This window comes from Malania oleifera, chromosome 2 (genome assembly GCF_029873635.1).
Source record: "Malania oleifera isolate guangnan ecotype guangnan chromosome 2, ASM2987363v1, whole genome shotgun sequence".
NCBI lineage: Eukaryota > Viridiplantae > Streptophyta > Magnoliopsida > Santalales > Ximeniaceae > Malania > Malania oleifera.
Window position 1 is genome coordinate 4,016,037 of NC_080418.1, and position 18,451 is coordinate 4,034,487.

At 36.1% G+C, this 18,451-nt stretch overlaps 1 protein-coding gene across 1 annotated transcript in view; it reads right to left on the minus strand.

The window, feature by feature from the left end:
- Positions 1–1,916: 1,916 nt before the first annotated feature.
- LOC131148542 (uncharacterized) overlaps positions 1,917–18,451 on the minus strand; it is a 117,220-nt gene continuing 100,685 nt past the window's right edge. Inside the window, exons 18-24 of the mRNA XM_058098295.1 lie at positions 14,274–14,460; positions 14,090–14,161; positions 5,557–5,596; positions 3,856–4,133; positions 3,114–3,291; positions 2,822–3,033; positions 1,917–2,351 (exon numbers count right to left, since the gene is read on the minus strand). Coding sequence (XP_057954278.1) covers positions 2,055–2,351; positions 2,822–3,033; positions 3,114–3,291; positions 3,856–4,133; positions 5,557–5,596; positions 14,090–14,161; positions 14,274–14,460 — 1,264 coding nt within the window. The 3' untranslated portion in view covers positions 1,917–2,054. The remainder of the gene's footprint in view (positions 2,352–2,821; positions 3,034–3,113; positions 3,292–3,855; positions 4,134–5,556; positions 5,597–14,089; positions 14,162–14,273; positions 14,461–18,451) is intronic.

The following is an 18,451-nucleotide window of genomic DNA, read 5'->3' on the forward strand; positions in this document are numbered from 1 at the left end:
ATATATACTTTGAGATTGAACTTTCAAAAAAATTAATTGGAGTAAACACCCGCTAAGGCTGCAAAGAAGTACTGAATAAAGGCAGAGAAGATGGGATGAAATGTGAACCATATGATAGGACTCTATTTAAAGAAGCTCATGAGATTTCATGATAAGATATTGTCATGGCAGTCTTTACTCATCAGAAAATCAGACCTTCTGCCATCCATCATTTAATGTGAATATAGGGGGAATTAAATATTTTTTGAATGAGAAAATCCAAAGTAGACTTGGCAAAAGAGACCAGCTCTAATAATTTTGAATAATTTGTGACGAATTAAGTGAGTTATTGAAGGAGGATAGTTACAATTCATATTCGACTTATTTAAGTTGCGAATTTGACGATGATTTAGATTGGATAATTCACGGCAAATTACAGATAATTCGTTATTCTCATTCCTAATAATTTTTTTTACCATTTGATGAGTAATTTATTTTGTACCATAGTAACTGAAGTTATATTTAAAATTATACTTTGATAACATATTAAACATTTAATAATTGATCATAAAATTATAATTTTTTATTTTTATTTTTTAGAAGATGAATTAAGAGGCTTTTGTTTTGATCACGAGAAAAATGAGTATTTGAACTTGAGTGTGAATGTGGATATATAATAGACTTAAAGACGCATATAACAGTGTAAGATTTGAGAGTGTGAGACTATGTCTTAACCAATAGAACTTATGCTAATTGAATTTGTCTAATGAGCACGAACATATGAGATTATCAAAGAATTTAAACATTCAGTTGTTAAAGGACAAGTGCATGCCAGCCGAATAACATCCTAAATCTGTCAACCAATTTATTTAGAGGTGAATAAAAAAAAATTAAACTATATCCAACCCATTTAATATGCGATTGGTTATAAGTCTATTTAAGCGGATTGAATTCAATTCAGATTAATAGATTTTATTCATATTGCTCCATAGATTGGATACTATGCATGACTATTATTATTATTATTATTATTATTATTCAATGATTCAAACGCGGGAATATCACCCCACCCCCCTTAATTATTCAATGATTCAAATCTCCCCAAAATTTTTGAACCCAAGGCCTATTTCGATGGACCGATCTAAACGAAAGACATTGTCAGGTGTAAAATTTGGCTAAAGTGACACATCTATCAAAAGACAATGCACGTATCTATCCTGAGAAGAGTTCAACGAGAACAAAATCTTGCATGGAACAAAAAAGTAAAAACTCATTTAATTTTGATTTTCAATGCAAATACAAACCGTAAAAGCAATACATATTTGATCTATGCAATTTTGCTACTGCTTTGACTTAAACACGAGCAAATTAACACCCAATCATAAGGTACAAACATCAATGGTCATCGTAAGTCTAGTGCAATAGCATAATTACATCAGCATACACAATGGATGTGGTGGGAAAAACTTCTTGCCCTCTTTATCATTTCTATAAATAGTTGAAAATCAAGAATCATAGTTTCCACAAGGAAAATAAAAACTTAGGTAATGTTTGGAGCATGAATTTTAAGCCTTAAATTTAGATTTGTATGAATCTTAAATTTAGATTTGTATGAATTTGAATGAAACTCAATATGATTTTGTACAGCGTTTTGTACAAATTCACAAAAATCTAAATCCAAGTCCTAAAATCCAAGCACCCAAACTCGGGGTCAAAGATTAACTAATCCAAAATCTTCAAAATTGGAAGGGAATACTCCATATGCTAATAACTGAGGAAGAGGCAAGCAGAATCTTACCTGAACCATTTATGAAATTTTTGTAGACCTGCCTCAATACCACACAAACAATAGCTCTTTATCTCACGAACTCGCAATTTTTTTATGTGGAAAAGAAATCACCATGACAGCAATGGACAAGAAAACACTAAAACACAGATGCAACTTAAAATGTAATGCTATATATTTCATTTCCATTGGAAGCAGATACTCCGTGCAATTTATGGAAATAAGTAGGATAGTTGGGATCAAATAAATAATGACAAGAATAACAATAATATGGTAAAACAATGGGCTATTAATCACAAGAGGTGACGGAAAGGGCCACTCGTAGATCATTTGATGTTCCGCTAATATACATTCGATATGTTTCTATTACCTTTTGATAACCACTTGGAGTCGGGGCTGCATAATGACTGCTGCTCACCCTATCCCGTGTGGAAAATACAATCTCCCTAAGGATTGGTTCATGACCATTTAGAAGATTGCCCATGCTTAGAACTTTCCTCCATGACTGGTTAGCATTGGGTGGCGTAAACATATTTGTGACGAGCTGTCTCTCATGAACCTTTATTTGTTGCTTCGTGTTAAACTCCTAGTCAAAGATAATAGAGGGAAGGCATATCAGTTCAAGTACAGTTTCTGCCTAGCCCACAAAGATTATTGTGAGAAATCACATGTACATGTCATACACTACAACATTGCCAAAACCAGCCCGCAGTCTCAACTTGCAATTAAATTTGTATCTCAAGCCATTCTTTAAATTGCATCCAGTGTGTAGAATATTTCCAAGTACACATTCCCAGTATTAAGATATTTTTCTTTGAGTCACTCTCTATGATAGCAAAAATTAATTTCAAAGTTGAAATCTCAGCCCATGGAAAAAAAAATGATGTGATCCTCCCAGGCAGAGTCTAAGGGTTATACTCCATAAATTAGTTAAATCTAATAGCAGTGTGACCCTAAATATGCAAGCGCACGTGTGCATGCACACGCACAAACATTAGATGTGAATATTAACTTAATTGCTAAACTAAAGAGACATCATAGAATAGGTTTTTTTACCATAGGAAGATTGGCTTCCACTAAACCTGTTCCCATTTTAGGAAGGTAAAACTTGTAGTAGTCATCAAAAATTGCCTCCGAGAGGCGTGGTGCTTGCAAGAACTTGCGATGAAGAGAAGCTGCGAGAGTTAGTAACTTCTCAACATGTTCCATGACGACACAAAGCCGTCTAAGGTCTTCAATAATCTCACTGTTGGAAGAGAGATGATTTGCTGTGACAAAGGAAAAATTGTAAATTTTTGGATCTCAATTTTAGTCAAGTACAGCCTGAAAAGAGAATGAAAAAACATACCTTGCAAGGGCTTCAGCACAGAAGCTATTGTAAGGTAAAGTTGTCCTATTTTGGTTGTCATTTGCTTTAAGCCGCCAAAATTAGTCTGGTTAAGAGTATCGGCTGATGCTCTGAAGGCAGTACAAACCATTTGCCCAAGCAGTTGATGTGGTGGCAATGTTTCGAGGTAATGAAGGGCCTATAGAATTGAAGGTATTGTGATTAGTGAAAGGACCAAAAACACAGCATAGATGCCAAAAGAGCCATAGATAAACAATAAAGCATCTTAAGAAAATTAACTGCTCGGAATAGACATGTTTCATTGCATGACCAAATGAAAACAAGTCATTGCATGAATTACACATAATAATATCCAAAGCAGTCTAATTTTATGACATTTATCATAGACATTACAACACAAAATCGGATAGTGTGGAGAGAGAGAGCGGCATTCAGGATGTACATTTTCCTTCCATATGCTTATATGAATTTTCAGTTTAAATTTTTTCCCCTTTTCTTGCTTAATTTATGCCAAGTTTGAAATGTTGACACAAATTGCTTCTTTATGGTCCTGAATCCTGAATACAAGTGATGTTTGCTAACCCATTATTCTTGCCAATTTTTAAAATGCTGGGAACCTCTATAATGCAACATTAAAAGCAGATTCTAAGACCTTTGACACGCCATCCTTCATTACTTAAATTGCTGAACTTACATAAGTGGAAAATAAAGAAAAAAAGCTCAATTTCTCAAAAAGACTAACCTTTTCTCCCTCTCTATTTGGATCCAAAAGTGGCTTTTGTTCAGAAGCCGGTAAATCTGGTGCATCATTCCAAATTTTTCGCCATAAATTCCCATGCTCTGACATTCTCTGTGACAGTTTTCCTTGAGGAGGCCAACCATCTTTCACTGCCTCCACCGCATGACTACTGGATTCCCCACTATCTTCAATAACAACATGCTCCCAATCTCCAGGCGAATGCCAACGGATAAAATCTTCAAAAACACCATCTGGATTTGCTGCTTTGAATGCTGACATGTCTAGCAGATATATTCAAACATCATCAGTAAACAACCAACATTACAGCATGACAACACATAAGGTAGAATTTTTTTTTCCCACGAGACAGATACATCTCATTTGCATATGAATTATGGCCATGAAAAAAAATAAAAAAAACAAAAACAAAAACAAAAACGAAACAAAAGCAGAAAGTAAAAGTCACATTCTTAAAAGGGAAAAAAGGAAATAAACATCACAATTCAGGAAGAAAAAAGATAATAGTAATAACAGAAAGCAAAACAAACTTTAGCATAACATTAAAACATATTAATAACAAAAGACTGCTATGTCAAAAAGACAAAAACTTAGATGCAGAACGGTGCATGGGTAACCATATTCAACAAGAGACCTAAAACCAAGGAAAAGATCTCTAAATGCTTAAAGCATAAAGGTATTCTACAAAAAATATATGGTAACGTGTTACACTAGGAGTTGAAAAGACACTGTTTTGCACAGGAGTTAAATAGCCTATTAAGAGATGGAAAGAGTAAAGACAAAATTTTCATTGGATTAAATTCGGTTTATCTGTTGCATTTGTAGCCAATTAGTTGATTTGCGCCCAACAGCATTTACATGGTAGCAGCCTTCATGCCTCTCAACTTCTGCCATGCAGAAAACCACTCCAAAACTGTGCTCAAGCAATCAATCAAAATACGAAAGAATATTTCCCTTGTCTTCATCAATGTTCCAACATTATATTTTGTGCAGTTCTGTATGTCATCAAGCCAATCTGCGTTCATTCTTTTTTATGAAAGTATTTATGATGTGGTTATTAATGCTAAGGTATGAGAATCAGTGTAAATAGTATGCCATCGAACTAATATGTGCTCGCTCTTTTTGACTAAAGTACTCATGATGTGGTTCCTAATGCTAAGGAATGAAAATCTGTGTAAATAATTAAGCAAAGTAGTAGAATTTTCTTTAATTATGTAAAATCTTTTAAAAATGTTTTTGGATATGCTTATGAAATTACTACAGGTTCTTCAATAGGCCCCTAATGAACAGCTCATGGTCCATGGACTTGTTTATCTAGGCCCCACTTGATATTGTTCCCTGGCAGGTAGGGGCTCCAAAGATCACTTAGAGAAAGTTACCACAAACTACTTGCCCCTTACTACCCCTTCTCCCCAGGAAAAAAAAAAGAGTGTTTCTGGTGCTATTTTTTAATTAATGCTGAAGTATAAGCATCAGGGTGAATAATTTTCTAAAATATCTCCAACAGAAGCGTTCCAGATCCTGCATCATAAATCACTGCGGCCATAAGAGCATTTCATAGATACTTCTATCATGCTCCTTCCTTTCTTTCTTTGCATGTTTCATATTTTTTCAACAATAAAGAGTAAGGACATCAAATGACTTGTTGCAAAACACTGATAATAGAATGAAAGAACAAGCGTATACCTGAAGATAAAATCTCTCTCTCCAACTGAGCTGAGAAGTTCTGTATTAGATAGATGATGCTTTCAGTCAATAATAATAAATCTTCAATGTTACCATATTTTTAAAAAAATAATTAAACATGAAAGATGTAAAAAGAAAAATGGTACTAGTTACCAAAAAAAAAAGACAAATCATGACACAGACAACTACTACAAAAAGATTTGAGTTGCTAGCTACTAATGAATTAAAAAATTTAAACTGTAGAGTGAGAGATGAAAGGAGTGAAGTTTAAGAATCTTTACAATTTTTATAGTCCAAAGGAAGACTTTATATTTCAGTAACTTAGCAAAAGTAAAATAGCCACTCTTACTAGTAATAATAGTATTATTATATGTCAATGAAGGATATCCACTTTACACCTTACTATATCAAAAATTGCACTTGCATAGATTTTCTTCCCAATTTCACTCGTTACCGTTGGGAATAGAAAATTAAGAAATTTAAGTTTTGGAGTGTTTTTGGTGTTCTATGATTTCCTGTCAATCAGAAATAATTGAAAGGCAATCATAGAATACCAAAAAAATCATGGAGTTGGCTAATGACACTATTTTTTAGCTTATCTGATGATAGATTTCTTTTCATAGTATTCTTACTATTTACATGTATTTGAGCTAGTTTCAGGGCTGAAGATTAATTTGGCTAAGTGATACCTAGGTTTGATGCACTCTTGAGTTTTGAGGTATTATACTGACCTTCGACTCACTTATGAGTTTCTTTACATGGGAATCCTTACTCCGAGAAATTTTGGGATCCAGTGGTCACTGGATTTCCAAACATCTTGATGGGTGGAAGGTCACCCTCTTTTCTTAGAGATGTCGCATTATGCTAGTCCAGGCTTGTCTTTCCTCAATCCCACTTTACTTTAAGATTCTGGCAGGGGTTTCTAGTAGATTGGAGACAGGTGTGAGAGATTTTCTTTCGTCCGGGGTGGGAGAGAGGAGAGATCAGCTTGTGAGTTGGGATGTTATTGGTAGGTCCAAGGAGGGGCCTTGGGTCTTGGTAACTTGCAGTCTAAAAGCATTGCTCTGGTGGACAAGTGGTTGTGGTGCTTTCCTCCCATCGGCATTTGATTATTAAAAGTAAATTTGGTATAGAAGAGAACAGACAAGCTCTAATATTGCAGCTAGAGTTTCTTTTGAAAGCCCATTGAAATTTGTTTTGCAGGTTTCTTCTCTTTTCTTTTCTTGCACCAAATATAAAGTGGGCGATGAATGTAGGGTTCATTTTTGGAAGAATCTTTGGCATTTGATTATTAAAAGTAAATTTGGTATAGAAGAGAAAGGACAAGTTGCTAATAATGCAGCTAGAGTTTCACATGAAAGTCCATGGAAATTTATTTCACAGGTTCTTCTCTTTTCTTTTCTTGAGTCGAATATAAAGTGGGAGATGGATACAGCATTCCTTTTTGGGAGGATTTTGGCTTGATGATTTATATTTTTTAGCTGCTTTTCCTTCTCTTTTTCACCTCATTGCTTCCTAACTCATATATTCTTCTTTCTTCATTGTTAATAGTACTGTTGTTTGTTGAGATTTTCAGTTTTGCATGAATCTTAATCGTAGAGAGACAAAGGAGCTCTCCTCAGTCCTTAGTTGTTTGGATTCTTATCAATTCAATTAGGAAAAACCCAGCCCAGACCACCTCATCATCAACCCAACTTACCTCATGTGAAACCCTAGCTGCCTCTGTTCTGTGCCAATTGCCTTCCTCTGCAAATCCTCTTTGTTTTTCAGCCTCTTCTGCAGGTCTACATTCAGCACTTCACCACACCTCACACAAAGATGTTCGTTGTCTGAATTGACATTTGACAACCTACTTCTGCGACCAATATCCTCCCAGCAGTGCAGAGTCCATGCCATTCACCATCGGTGGAGCTTCCATGGCTGTTATTTCTACCATCAAAGTTATTTTGAAGAACTCCATCCATCCACCACCATAAGAAAGTTAAGGACATATGGTACAGTCAAAAAAAGGTACTGCAGAGTGGTCAGGGATCCACATTGGAAGCAAAACTGTGGTTGTTTGACTGTATCACAGCTGGAGAAGGAGAAGCTGACTACATCCTCTTCAAACAAAAGGGCCAAAGATAGGGTAGGATTTGAAAGGCAGGTCCCGGCACAGGACAGGAGTGATTCAGGCAATTATGGGAGTTAGGTTGATGCTTCTGTGTCCTTGGCGGGGAGAGGGCTGCTGTTGTGACGAGAGACTGATCAGTACCTGCTGGTAAATGGTCTTGAAAGGGTGTAGGATGATATTCAAGGTAAGGGTGACAATACGGGGGATAAGTCTACAGGTAAGGGAAAGATCTGTGAAAAGGATAGTGGTAAAAAGGTTTACGTTCGTTTGATGGCAGTACAGGCAAGAGTGGAAATGAAAAAAAAAAAAAAGTGAAGAGAAGTGAGGCAATTCTTTTAAGAAATGCTGTAGGAAATTTGTGTATTGTGGAATCTCCAAGTATTCAGAGGGTTAGCAAAGGTGAGGAGAAGGAAGAATGGGTGATGCGACAAATAATCAAAATGATGACACTAGGGAGTTTGCTGATGATGGTGGTTTGCTTTTGGATGAGGTTCAGGAAAAATATGGCAATGTTTCTGAATTGTGTGATTTGTCTGGGGACATATTATAAAAGTGCCACCATCTCCCATGAAGAGTTGGAGGATGTTTCTATTTTTGAGGATGATGGAATGGGTAAAAAGCAACGCAGTAAGGATGGAGTTTTGGCCACTCCTATGGGTGAGGTATATGAAAAAATTTAGAAGTTCAACAATCGATGGATAAGATGGGCTTGTGGCTGTCTGATCCTGGAGGAAACAAAATTCACTAGGATAGGAGTTTGAAGGGGTTTTCTTATGACGGAAAGGGTTTAAAGAGGGGTTTTCTTATTTGATCTCTTTGCTTTTTTTTTTTTTTTTTTTCAGTTGTTGCGGATATTCTTGTCCTCTTTTAGGTTGTAATCTCTTTTCTTTCATAATGCATCTTCTTTTAATATCTAAACTCTAAAGAAAAAGGTTGTAAAGGAAGTAAAAGTTCTTTGGCTCTCTGTCTATCACTACTATTAATCAACTTCCTTCTCTCAAGAGTTGGCAACCATCTCTTTTTGACCGTTCCTCACTCACACTTGAATCCCAAATGAGTATATGTCAATGATTGGCTTGTTGGCTACAAGTATTGGAGTTGGGTCCGGCTACACGGCGAGCTTATGGAGATACAGATTTGGAGTTTTTCAGGTGGTAAACTTCCGCTAGCTGAGGGTCAATGCAGGCCTTGCACCAAATGGCAGCCTTGCAGGATGGTGGTTGAAAATGGACAGGATTTAAGACAGTGAAGAGAGGGTTGTTGGGATGCTTGTGGGAAGTGATTGCAGCAGAGGAAAAGGGCTTTCAATAAGGTTCACCCCCTTCAACCATAGGTAAGTGGTCTCGAGCAGAGGTGGTTAGCTTGGGGCAGAGGGATTTTCATGAAGGATTGATTTTTGAGAGAGGGGGGAAATGGAAGGTGAAGGAGGAAGTCAGGCAAATCAGTAGAAGGGGTGAAGGGGAATGGAAAAGAGGCAGAGCGAAACTGACAGTAACAAGTTCTTGGGAGAAGTGAATCCAACTGGAGGATTTTTCTGGACTCCGGAGAAAGGACAGGATGAGAGGGACAGGGAAGGGAGGGTAGAGCCAAATTGATAGCTTGCAAACAGCTTTTCATGGGAAAGGGGGCAGGGACTCCGGCACATGCAAAGCATCCCCCCCCCCCCCCCCCCCGGGCAGCGCCTTCCTCTCCCTCCTTGAGGCTGAAATAATGACATTTTGTTCCTTCTGGAAACTTTCTTTTTCGGTATTTTCATTCATTTGCCTCTTCAATTTCAATACGTGGAAAATAATAAAGATAAAATTAAAATGAAGAAAACATGACCACAATTCGAGAGAGCAGAGATCAAAACACAAAATGAGAGAGAGAGAGAGAGAGTGAGAGAGACTTGAAATTTGCATGTTTTTCAGGGATGCTCAAAATTGAACCACAACCAATTTTTTATTTCTTATTTTTTATTTTCGAAGGTCTGGACTTGACCCCAGACAAAATTGGGTGCTTAAAATGATTATACACACATCAAAGTATATGCACAGTGCCAAGGATTAGCACTCTTATCGAAACTGCATTTCTCAAGAACTGCTTGGTAGGAAGAGTTGAAGGTAATTAGTCTTAATGACAATAGCACCGCCAGTCTTTCAGCATTTTATCTTTCACAAAGTCAAATCACAAGTGACAAGTGTAGAGAAAAGAACAGGGTCTTAGTAGGTGACCAGCATAAAACTAAAAATCACAGCTGAAGAATATGAATGCTAGAAATATAAGAACAGGGGTATCCCTGCTAGCGTTCAGATAGTGTCCCACTATAAGACAGGATCATGAGAAGAGAATTGTATATCAGCTTCTGGGCTGAGAAGTTGGATCAAGGCCTATTTAAAGTATATATGTGCTAAGAACAGTCTATCTTCCTATTTGAAAAAGCACACAGATCACTGTGTAGCAAGAAAAATTAAACATAAAATTTTGTGAGCTAGACTCGAAAAGAAAAATCAAGCTCATGATCTGAATAGCAAACAGAAAATCAAATAAACACACCTAGAACAACACAACAGCCACTTTGATGCAATTGTCTATAGAGATTCAGGGCAGTCAGAAAGCTGACTCAGACAGATTCACAAGAATTGAACTTAAGCTCTAATGTCAGAACATAGAAGATTCACAATGCCAGCCCAAGGCTTAAAAAACTCTTTAGCAAGATCAAGAGCCCTGTTAGGATATCTTGTTTGCTCAAATCTCAACCTTTTTCCAGTGTATGAATCAACATTTCTTAGGATTGCATTTGCCAGGGTGTTAACCATGCAGCCATGAGACTAGGTGATGTAGGACAAGAAGCCAGACCATGGGTAATCCCTTTTTGGAGGCTAATTCAAAAGAATTGGGTTAAATTGTTGGGTTTAGTTAATAGTTTATTGTACGTTTAGTTTAATTAGTATAGGATTATGTATATTTAGGGGTTTGTTTGTAATATTTGTGTATTTTAGGGGTGTTTTTGTAATTTCATGTAGTTTTAAGGGTATATGTCTAATTTCCTGTGTCAGAGGCTTTCTTATATATAATGTCTGAAAACCTTGTAGGAGGAGGTTATCATTGAGCCCAACCACGATCTCCATTCTTCCATTTTCAGTTCCCCATTTTCCTTCGAATCATTCCTCATCGCGTCTTCTTTCTTCTCTTTCTGCTCTTCTCTGTCCTATATCCACCACTTGTTTTTCTTTCTGTTATGATCCACTGTTCTGCAATTTATTTATCCCCTGGTGCCCAGCAGGATTCTAACATGGTCTTAAATTCCCAAGAAATCGAAATCCAAATGGCAATCAATTCCCATTTTACATAATTTCCATCGAAATTTCAAAAAATCATCCGAAATTTATCGAAATCTAGAAATTTTAGTAAAACTTGTCGATATTTTAACTATAGAACGAAATTTCCTCCAAATTCAAATGAGAGATCTAGGAGCAAAGTGAAATTTATTTCTTGATTTATTTTATTATTTATTGAAACAAAAGATTATTACAAGGGCTTTTGAAATTATATGAAAAAATAAACTTACAACATTTTTTATCTAACTATTCATGTCTAAATTATCATTATTTGTATAATAAATAATATTTAAATGTTTTAGGAATTTAATTTGCATTAACTGAATAAGTTTAATGCGCATTATCTTACAAATATGTTTGGTACACAAATTATATTACAACTTTTCCATCTCATACACAACATAGATGTATTTAACTAGCAATATATTAGTCCTAATATTATAACGTCTATTAACCATTTCTAAAGTTTTATAAAAGAATTCCACGATTTACTACTGATTTCCATTATTTTTTCAAATCGAAATCGGAGTTGACATCGAAATTGAAAATTCCATACTTTTGGAGGTTCGAAATTTGAGTCGAAATCGAAATTTAAGACATTGGATCCTACCCTCTTCTTCTTCTATCTTCTACTTCTCCTTCTCTTCCCTTCTCCTTCGGGCTGCAAACGAGCCGAGCCGAGCAAAGCCGAGCAACAACATGCTCAGACTTGGCTTGGTAGAGTCAAAGCTCGGCTCGGACTTGGGCTCAAGCTCGGGCTTAGGTCAATTTGAGCTGAGAAAGTTGGGCTCAAGCTCGGCTTAGCTCATTTGCAGGCTCAGGTTTGAGCTCAAGCTCGGGCTGAAATTTTATAAATGACCTAAGAATAATAGCTTCATCCACCTATTTTGTTTGGGCCAAAATTTATGTCTTTCTCCTTGGGCGATTGGGCTAGTATTGGACTCTTGGGATTGGACGAACTTAACGAGCCTATTAACGAACTTATTACCAAGCTCCTTAACAAGCCTAATAAACAAGCCCATTCGAGTCATCTATCGAACTGCTCACAAGCCGAAACGAGCCAAGCCTAAAAATTGGGCTTGGGAATCAATCATTTAGATAATAAACAAGCCCTTACCGAGCCGGTTTCTGATATTATGGATTCAGTCTATTTCTCTTCCCTGATCTCTTTCTATTTACCATTCTGCAATTAATTTCTGTCCTCAAAGTGCTGCAAACTCTATTCTCTTCTTCTTTCATTCTCTCTATTTATCACTTTCCTCTCTATCAATCTCTTCTCATACGTAAATATTCCAATTTCCAGTCCCAAATTTCAAAGGAGGGGGGGGGGGGGGGGGAACAGCTGCAACTTCCAGCCAAATTGCAGTCATGCCCCACAAATTCAAACCCTAATTTCCAGCCAACAATTTACAACACCACCCATGCCATTGAAAACAGAAACCTCTGAAACCCACTCCTCATCACCATCCGATCACCGATGAAATCCTATGTGCCGGCCAAAAATTACCAGCCATTGGCCAGTCTTAAATCCCTAATTTCTTGCGCTTTTCTTTTCAAACCACCATGACAATTGCAACACCAACCGCTGATTTACATTCGCCTGCAGTTTCATTGCTGGAGACTCACACAGCTCACATGCCAGCGGCGCATGTTTGGAAGAGTCTCTCCCTATTCAGCAACTCCAAAACTGTAAAGCATTGTTTCCAGAAACTGTATTTTGAATTTTTATCGTACAAAAACCTGCTATTTTGAGAAGTTATTTGATGGAAAGGTTGATTACTTGAGCTTGGTACATGTTTTGAAGGATCTACAAGAGCTGTCAACATCCAATCCAAATCAGACCAAATAACCCTATGAATGAGGTTTCTATAAATGTGGTCACTCATATGCAACTTCATCCAAAACCTCACCCAGAGAGATATCCTGGGTTGATAACTCTACTTTACATGATTGTGAAAGACGTTTGTTCTTATCAAAATGGGTGACTATTTTAATAATGTTTGCTGTGATATCATACCCATGAATATTGGCCATGTACTCCTTGGTTATCCTTGGTTGGATGATTTGGGTGTGACCCAAGGACATGAGATCATATACATCTTTCACTATAATGATAAGAAAATTATTTTGAAGCCCCCTATACCAACCAACCAAGACAAAGAATCTAACAATTATTGATCATATCAAAGTTACTCCACTTGACAACACCACAAGCAAGGAAATGCATGTGTTTGAAGATATTCAAAGTCTTTTAAACATTCCTATTATAGAGTTTGTCATCCCCAATGTGTTCATTGATGCCAATTCTTCATTCAAGACTATGGTGCTGCTAACAGGACATGGTTTCTTGCATCACTCAAGCATCGGTTTTCAAAGAGTCCTTGTTTGCTTAACATTTCAAAATTTGGGACCAAACCCCTTCTAATTGGGGGAGATTTGATGTAGGACAAGAAGCCGAACCATGGGTAATCCCTTGTTGGAGACTAATTCAGAAGAATTGGGTCAAGAGATTGTTGGGTTCAGTTAATAGTTTATTGTATGTTTAGTTTACTTGGTATAGGATTATGTGCATTGGGGGTTTGTTCGTAATATTTGTGAGTTTTAGAGGTAAGTTTGTCATTTCATGTAGTTTTAGAGGTACATATGTAATTTCTTGTGTTAGAGGCTTTCCTATAAATAGTGAGTGAAAGCCATGTAGGAGGAGGTTATTGTTTGAATTTGAATTAAAACTGAATGTGTGATTCTCCCCCATTGTATTTCCTTCTCTTCGTTCTTCCTTCTTCTTCCCCTCACCTCTCTCTCTCTCTCTCTTCCCCCCAAATCGGCTGTCATTCCATGATGCTGTCCTACATCACTAGGCTAAGAAATCCAAGGCTTCAGCCTCCTAAATAACACAAGACAATGAGAATATAAGTGGTCCAAGCCATGCTGGTGAAGATTAATCCAGCTGGATAATTAGGCTTATTTTCTTACAAATTTAAAATGCCATTATGCATGAGATAAATAAATACAGTGAATATGGTCAAGACTGCTTCACTAGAGCAGGTGATCTTGTGTCAAAGATTAAAAAATAGATCTGTAACAAAGAATTTGAGCTTACAAATGAATTTCCAAAGGCCTCAACAGCTTGCAGTCGCTCTTCATGCATGTCTTCTGTCATAAGCGGTGCATCCTGTAATGATGTTAGAAAAGAAACGTCAAATATTTTATTCTTCCAGTGTATTGGAAAGAATATAATATTTCCGAAAAAAAAAATGTGAAATAGTAAAAAATGATAAAGAAACCTGGGTGAATGGAGTATGCATGTTCTGGTATGATTTCAGAAGCATCATAGACCCCACTACACCAGCAGAACCCCTTCTCACACGATCTGAAGGTTTTGGATCAACTGATACTACAACATCAGCCGGCCTAGTACTAAACCTTGATATAGTTGTTTTAGAATCACATGCAACATCTGGCGTCAAGGGCCTACATTATAAGCAGCAAGGTTATGAACAAATTGAATGCATGGGATAAATAAAAAGCATATTTAGAGTAAAATAAAAAGAAAATTTCATCATATTTCCTATGTGATGTGCGAAGCATTGCAGCCTGCTTGCCTATCCAGGGTTGGGGGGGGGAAGGGATACACCCAACAAGCATAAATAAATAAATTCCAGGTTCTTCCAGGCAGCCCTCAGGATGCTGTATATATATATATATATTATGCGATAATCTCAGAAAAGGGGAAATATTGACCCATTCTTCACAATATAAAACAAAGAGATCTCAACAATTACATGCCGGCAAAGTCAATCTCGAAAGCGAAAATCTAGTAAGACCACAGAGCCCAGCCTGCATACAAGCTGGTAGGACATCAATTAAAGTTGCCAAGGAAGCAACTGCATCTTGGGCCACTTAGCAAAGCAACTCATTCCTAGGCTAGGCCACTGATAACCAGGGCATGAGTTCATCCAACAAGCTGATTTCTACACAAAGCCCACATAAATTTTTTAAACATTCTTCATTAAAATTAATCCCTTGTTTAGCATTAAGACAGAGAAACCCCAACCTATCGGTAGTTGAGAGAGAAAAATGTACCAGGATCAGAATACAACCCCTTTAAAAGCTATGGAAATTAACTTATTAACCACGCTAATCAAGAATATGTTAGCTCATTACTCCATATATCAACTTACATAAAGGAAATTCCATCAATGGAACTGTTTAGACATGTATGTGACATGTGCTTTCTCCAAAAAATAAAATATCCTAGTTATGCAGGATTGGAAGCCAAAAACTGCACGATTTATTTGGCCTTATTTTGAGGCCAATTCTAAAGTATAGGTTCATGGTTTGTTGGGTGACAAGACAAAATGAGTTTGGCTTAATTAATTAGTTAAAGAGTTGTATTATGCAGGAGCTTGTTTGTGTATAGACGTGTGTCTTAAACTCTTAGGCTACATTAGATTCGCAGAATGTCTAATCCTATAGAATGAAATAAGATGAGAATGTGATAAAAATTGTATAGAGATATAATAGTTTAGATAAAGTCACTAATGAAAATACTCGTGTTATTCCATGTAACACGAAATAGGATAGGAAGTGAAATACAGGGAATAGCCATTCCTTACCTATTCCTTGAGGGTTCATACAAATTTATGCACTCATTTGCTTTCAATGACAACACATCTTGTTTTGTAAGTCATCAAATCCTTGTATTTTGTTAGATTACCACTTTACCTAAAAGCTTGCTATTTGGTTGTGGGCCAATAATAATAATGTATATCAATCTTTAACACTCTCCCCGCCCCCACATGTGCAGCCCGACAGCACGTGGAGAGATACACACAATAGACAACACTCATTATAGTGAATGCAATAATTTTTTATTTAAACGCAGCCAACAAAACTAAAATCTAGGACCTCCTGGTAACTAGCTCTGATACCATGCCAGATTACCACTTCGCCTAAAATCTTAAGTTATTAGGTTGCACGGCAACAGAGTTTATCAAGCTTTAACATATCCTAACCATTCTATTCCTACTAAAAGACATTTCGTGAACCAAACTTACCCTTAGGGAATTGTTCCTAATTTCCACAATTTTAGCTTTCCTATATATTAGTATGCTATTATTCTGTTCAGCAGGTGGTTTATTCCAAATTGATTGAATAAATGTGCTCTTCCCCTCATCTCTATCTTCAACATCACCTAGCGTCACGAGTTGAATACTTCACACCTTGTGAAGGGCCATGCAGCACTAGTTATAGCACTCTTGCTTAACTAGTTAGCCGAAACTATAGTGTGGTTTCACCATATGAACAAATTCTTAACCATCGAATACAAAGTTAAGCAGAAGCAATAAACAAGTGTAAAAAGAAAACAAAAGTCATATGGTAAGCAGTAAAGCAACATAATTCATTCTTAATACCTCTATAGGCAACATGTGTTTAGCGATGGAGGCAAGTAGGCTAAACATGTTTACAAAATGCAAGTGAGTTTTACAATGACTTCCCTTGAAGAGCATTCTACGCTATTTTAAATCTGGCACTAGGAAACTCAAAACTGGCCTAGTCATATTCCCATTTTACATTAAAGCATTATCACACTCAATGAATAAACTTATACTACTATTTAGATGATAGTTACACATCCCATGTATACAAGACAAGCAGTTACAAGCACGCATAATGCCCTGAACAAGCTAAGATCGTAACATTCTCCCCCACTTAAGTGGCTGATGTCCTCATAGATTTTGATGCTAAGCATGGTCTTAAATGTCAGCAAAATTGTCAAAAGTTTTTGTCGAAATTTCCGTTTTATGCTACCCTCGAAATCAAAATGGCAATCAATTTCTGTTTTACAAAATTTCCATCTAAATCTCCACGAATCATTTGAAATTTATCAAAATCTCAAAATTTCAATGAAATTTATCAAAATTTTAATCTTGAAATTCAAATTTAAGATTCAAAACCTGAATTGAAATTTCTCCCTTAATTTATTTATATTTAATAGTGAAACCAAAGATTATTATGACAAGGATATGAATTGTAGCTTTCAAACTTTTGAAATTATATGAAAAACTAAACTTAGATATTAGCTAAAACATTTTTTATTAGACCATTTTTGTCTAAAAACTAAGTGTATTTGTTTGCTGAATATTTAGCCAATTTATGAATTCAATTTACATTGTCGATGTCTTCGTAGACTTTAACGCCACGCATGGTCTTAATTTTCCGCCAATTTGTCAAAATTTCGTAAAAATTTCCGCTTCACATTACCCTTGAAATTAAAATGGCAGTCAAAAATTTCCGTAGAAATCTCCACAAATCATTCGAAATTTATCAAAATCTAAAGTTGAAATTTTAATCTTAAAATTCAAATTTAAGATTCAAAACCTAACTTGAAATTTCTCCTTTAATTTATGTTTTTTTTTTTTTTAGTAGTGAAACCAAAGATTATTACAAGGACATGAATTGTAGCTTTTAAACTTTTGAAATTATATGAAAAATTAAACTTAGATATTAGCTACAACATTTTACTTGACCATTTATGTCTAAAACTATGTGTATTTGTTTACTATATATTTAGTCGATTTATGAATTTCATTAATGTTAATTGAATACCTTTACTATGATTATTATATTATAGTTACCGCACCTTATACACTGCATAATCATCCTTGATGTATTTTGCTTATAATATTTTAGTTCTAAAATAATGCATTATTATGTCTATATAATAGTTTCTAAAGCTTCATAAAAATTTCATTCTTTATTACTAATTTCAACTATTTTTAAAAATCAAAATCAAAATCAAAATCAATAGGGAAATTTCCATAGCAATTTATGCACTTCTGAAGTCCCGAAATTTAAGAACTTGATGCCAAGTACATTTCAACTTTGTCCAACAACAACTCCAAATCTTCCTTTTACATCCAGCTGATTGTCTTCAATGGTGCTCTGGTTGAGTGACTTTTGCTTGGATCTTTATTGTCCACAATGAATGGCTTGAGGCAGCTAACATGAAACACACAATGCACCTTCATCTAAGACGAAGGATCAACCTTGTAAGAGGCCTTCCTGATTTTAGCAAAGATGGGGATTAGTCCTTCATATTTGTGAAGAAGCCTCCAATTTCAACCTTGTAGTGACTTGATATGTTCTAGATAGAGCTTAACAAGCACCATGTCACCCACGTTGAAGTGCAACGGTCGTCACCTTTGATCTTCCACTTCTTCATTTGCTTGGAAGCTTTCTCCAAGTAAGCTCGGGCAATCACCATGTTCTGTTTCCATTCTTTCGTTAAGATGTACTGTCTCAAACTCTTTCCTCTCAACGGCTCGTCAATTGTGTGAGGAAGTAAGAGCTGCTAGCCTACAACAAGTTCAAAAGGACTCTTGTTGGTTGTTGAACTCTTTTGGGCATTGAAACAAAATTGAGCCACGTCGAGTACCTACATGAATTCTTCTAGTTGTCG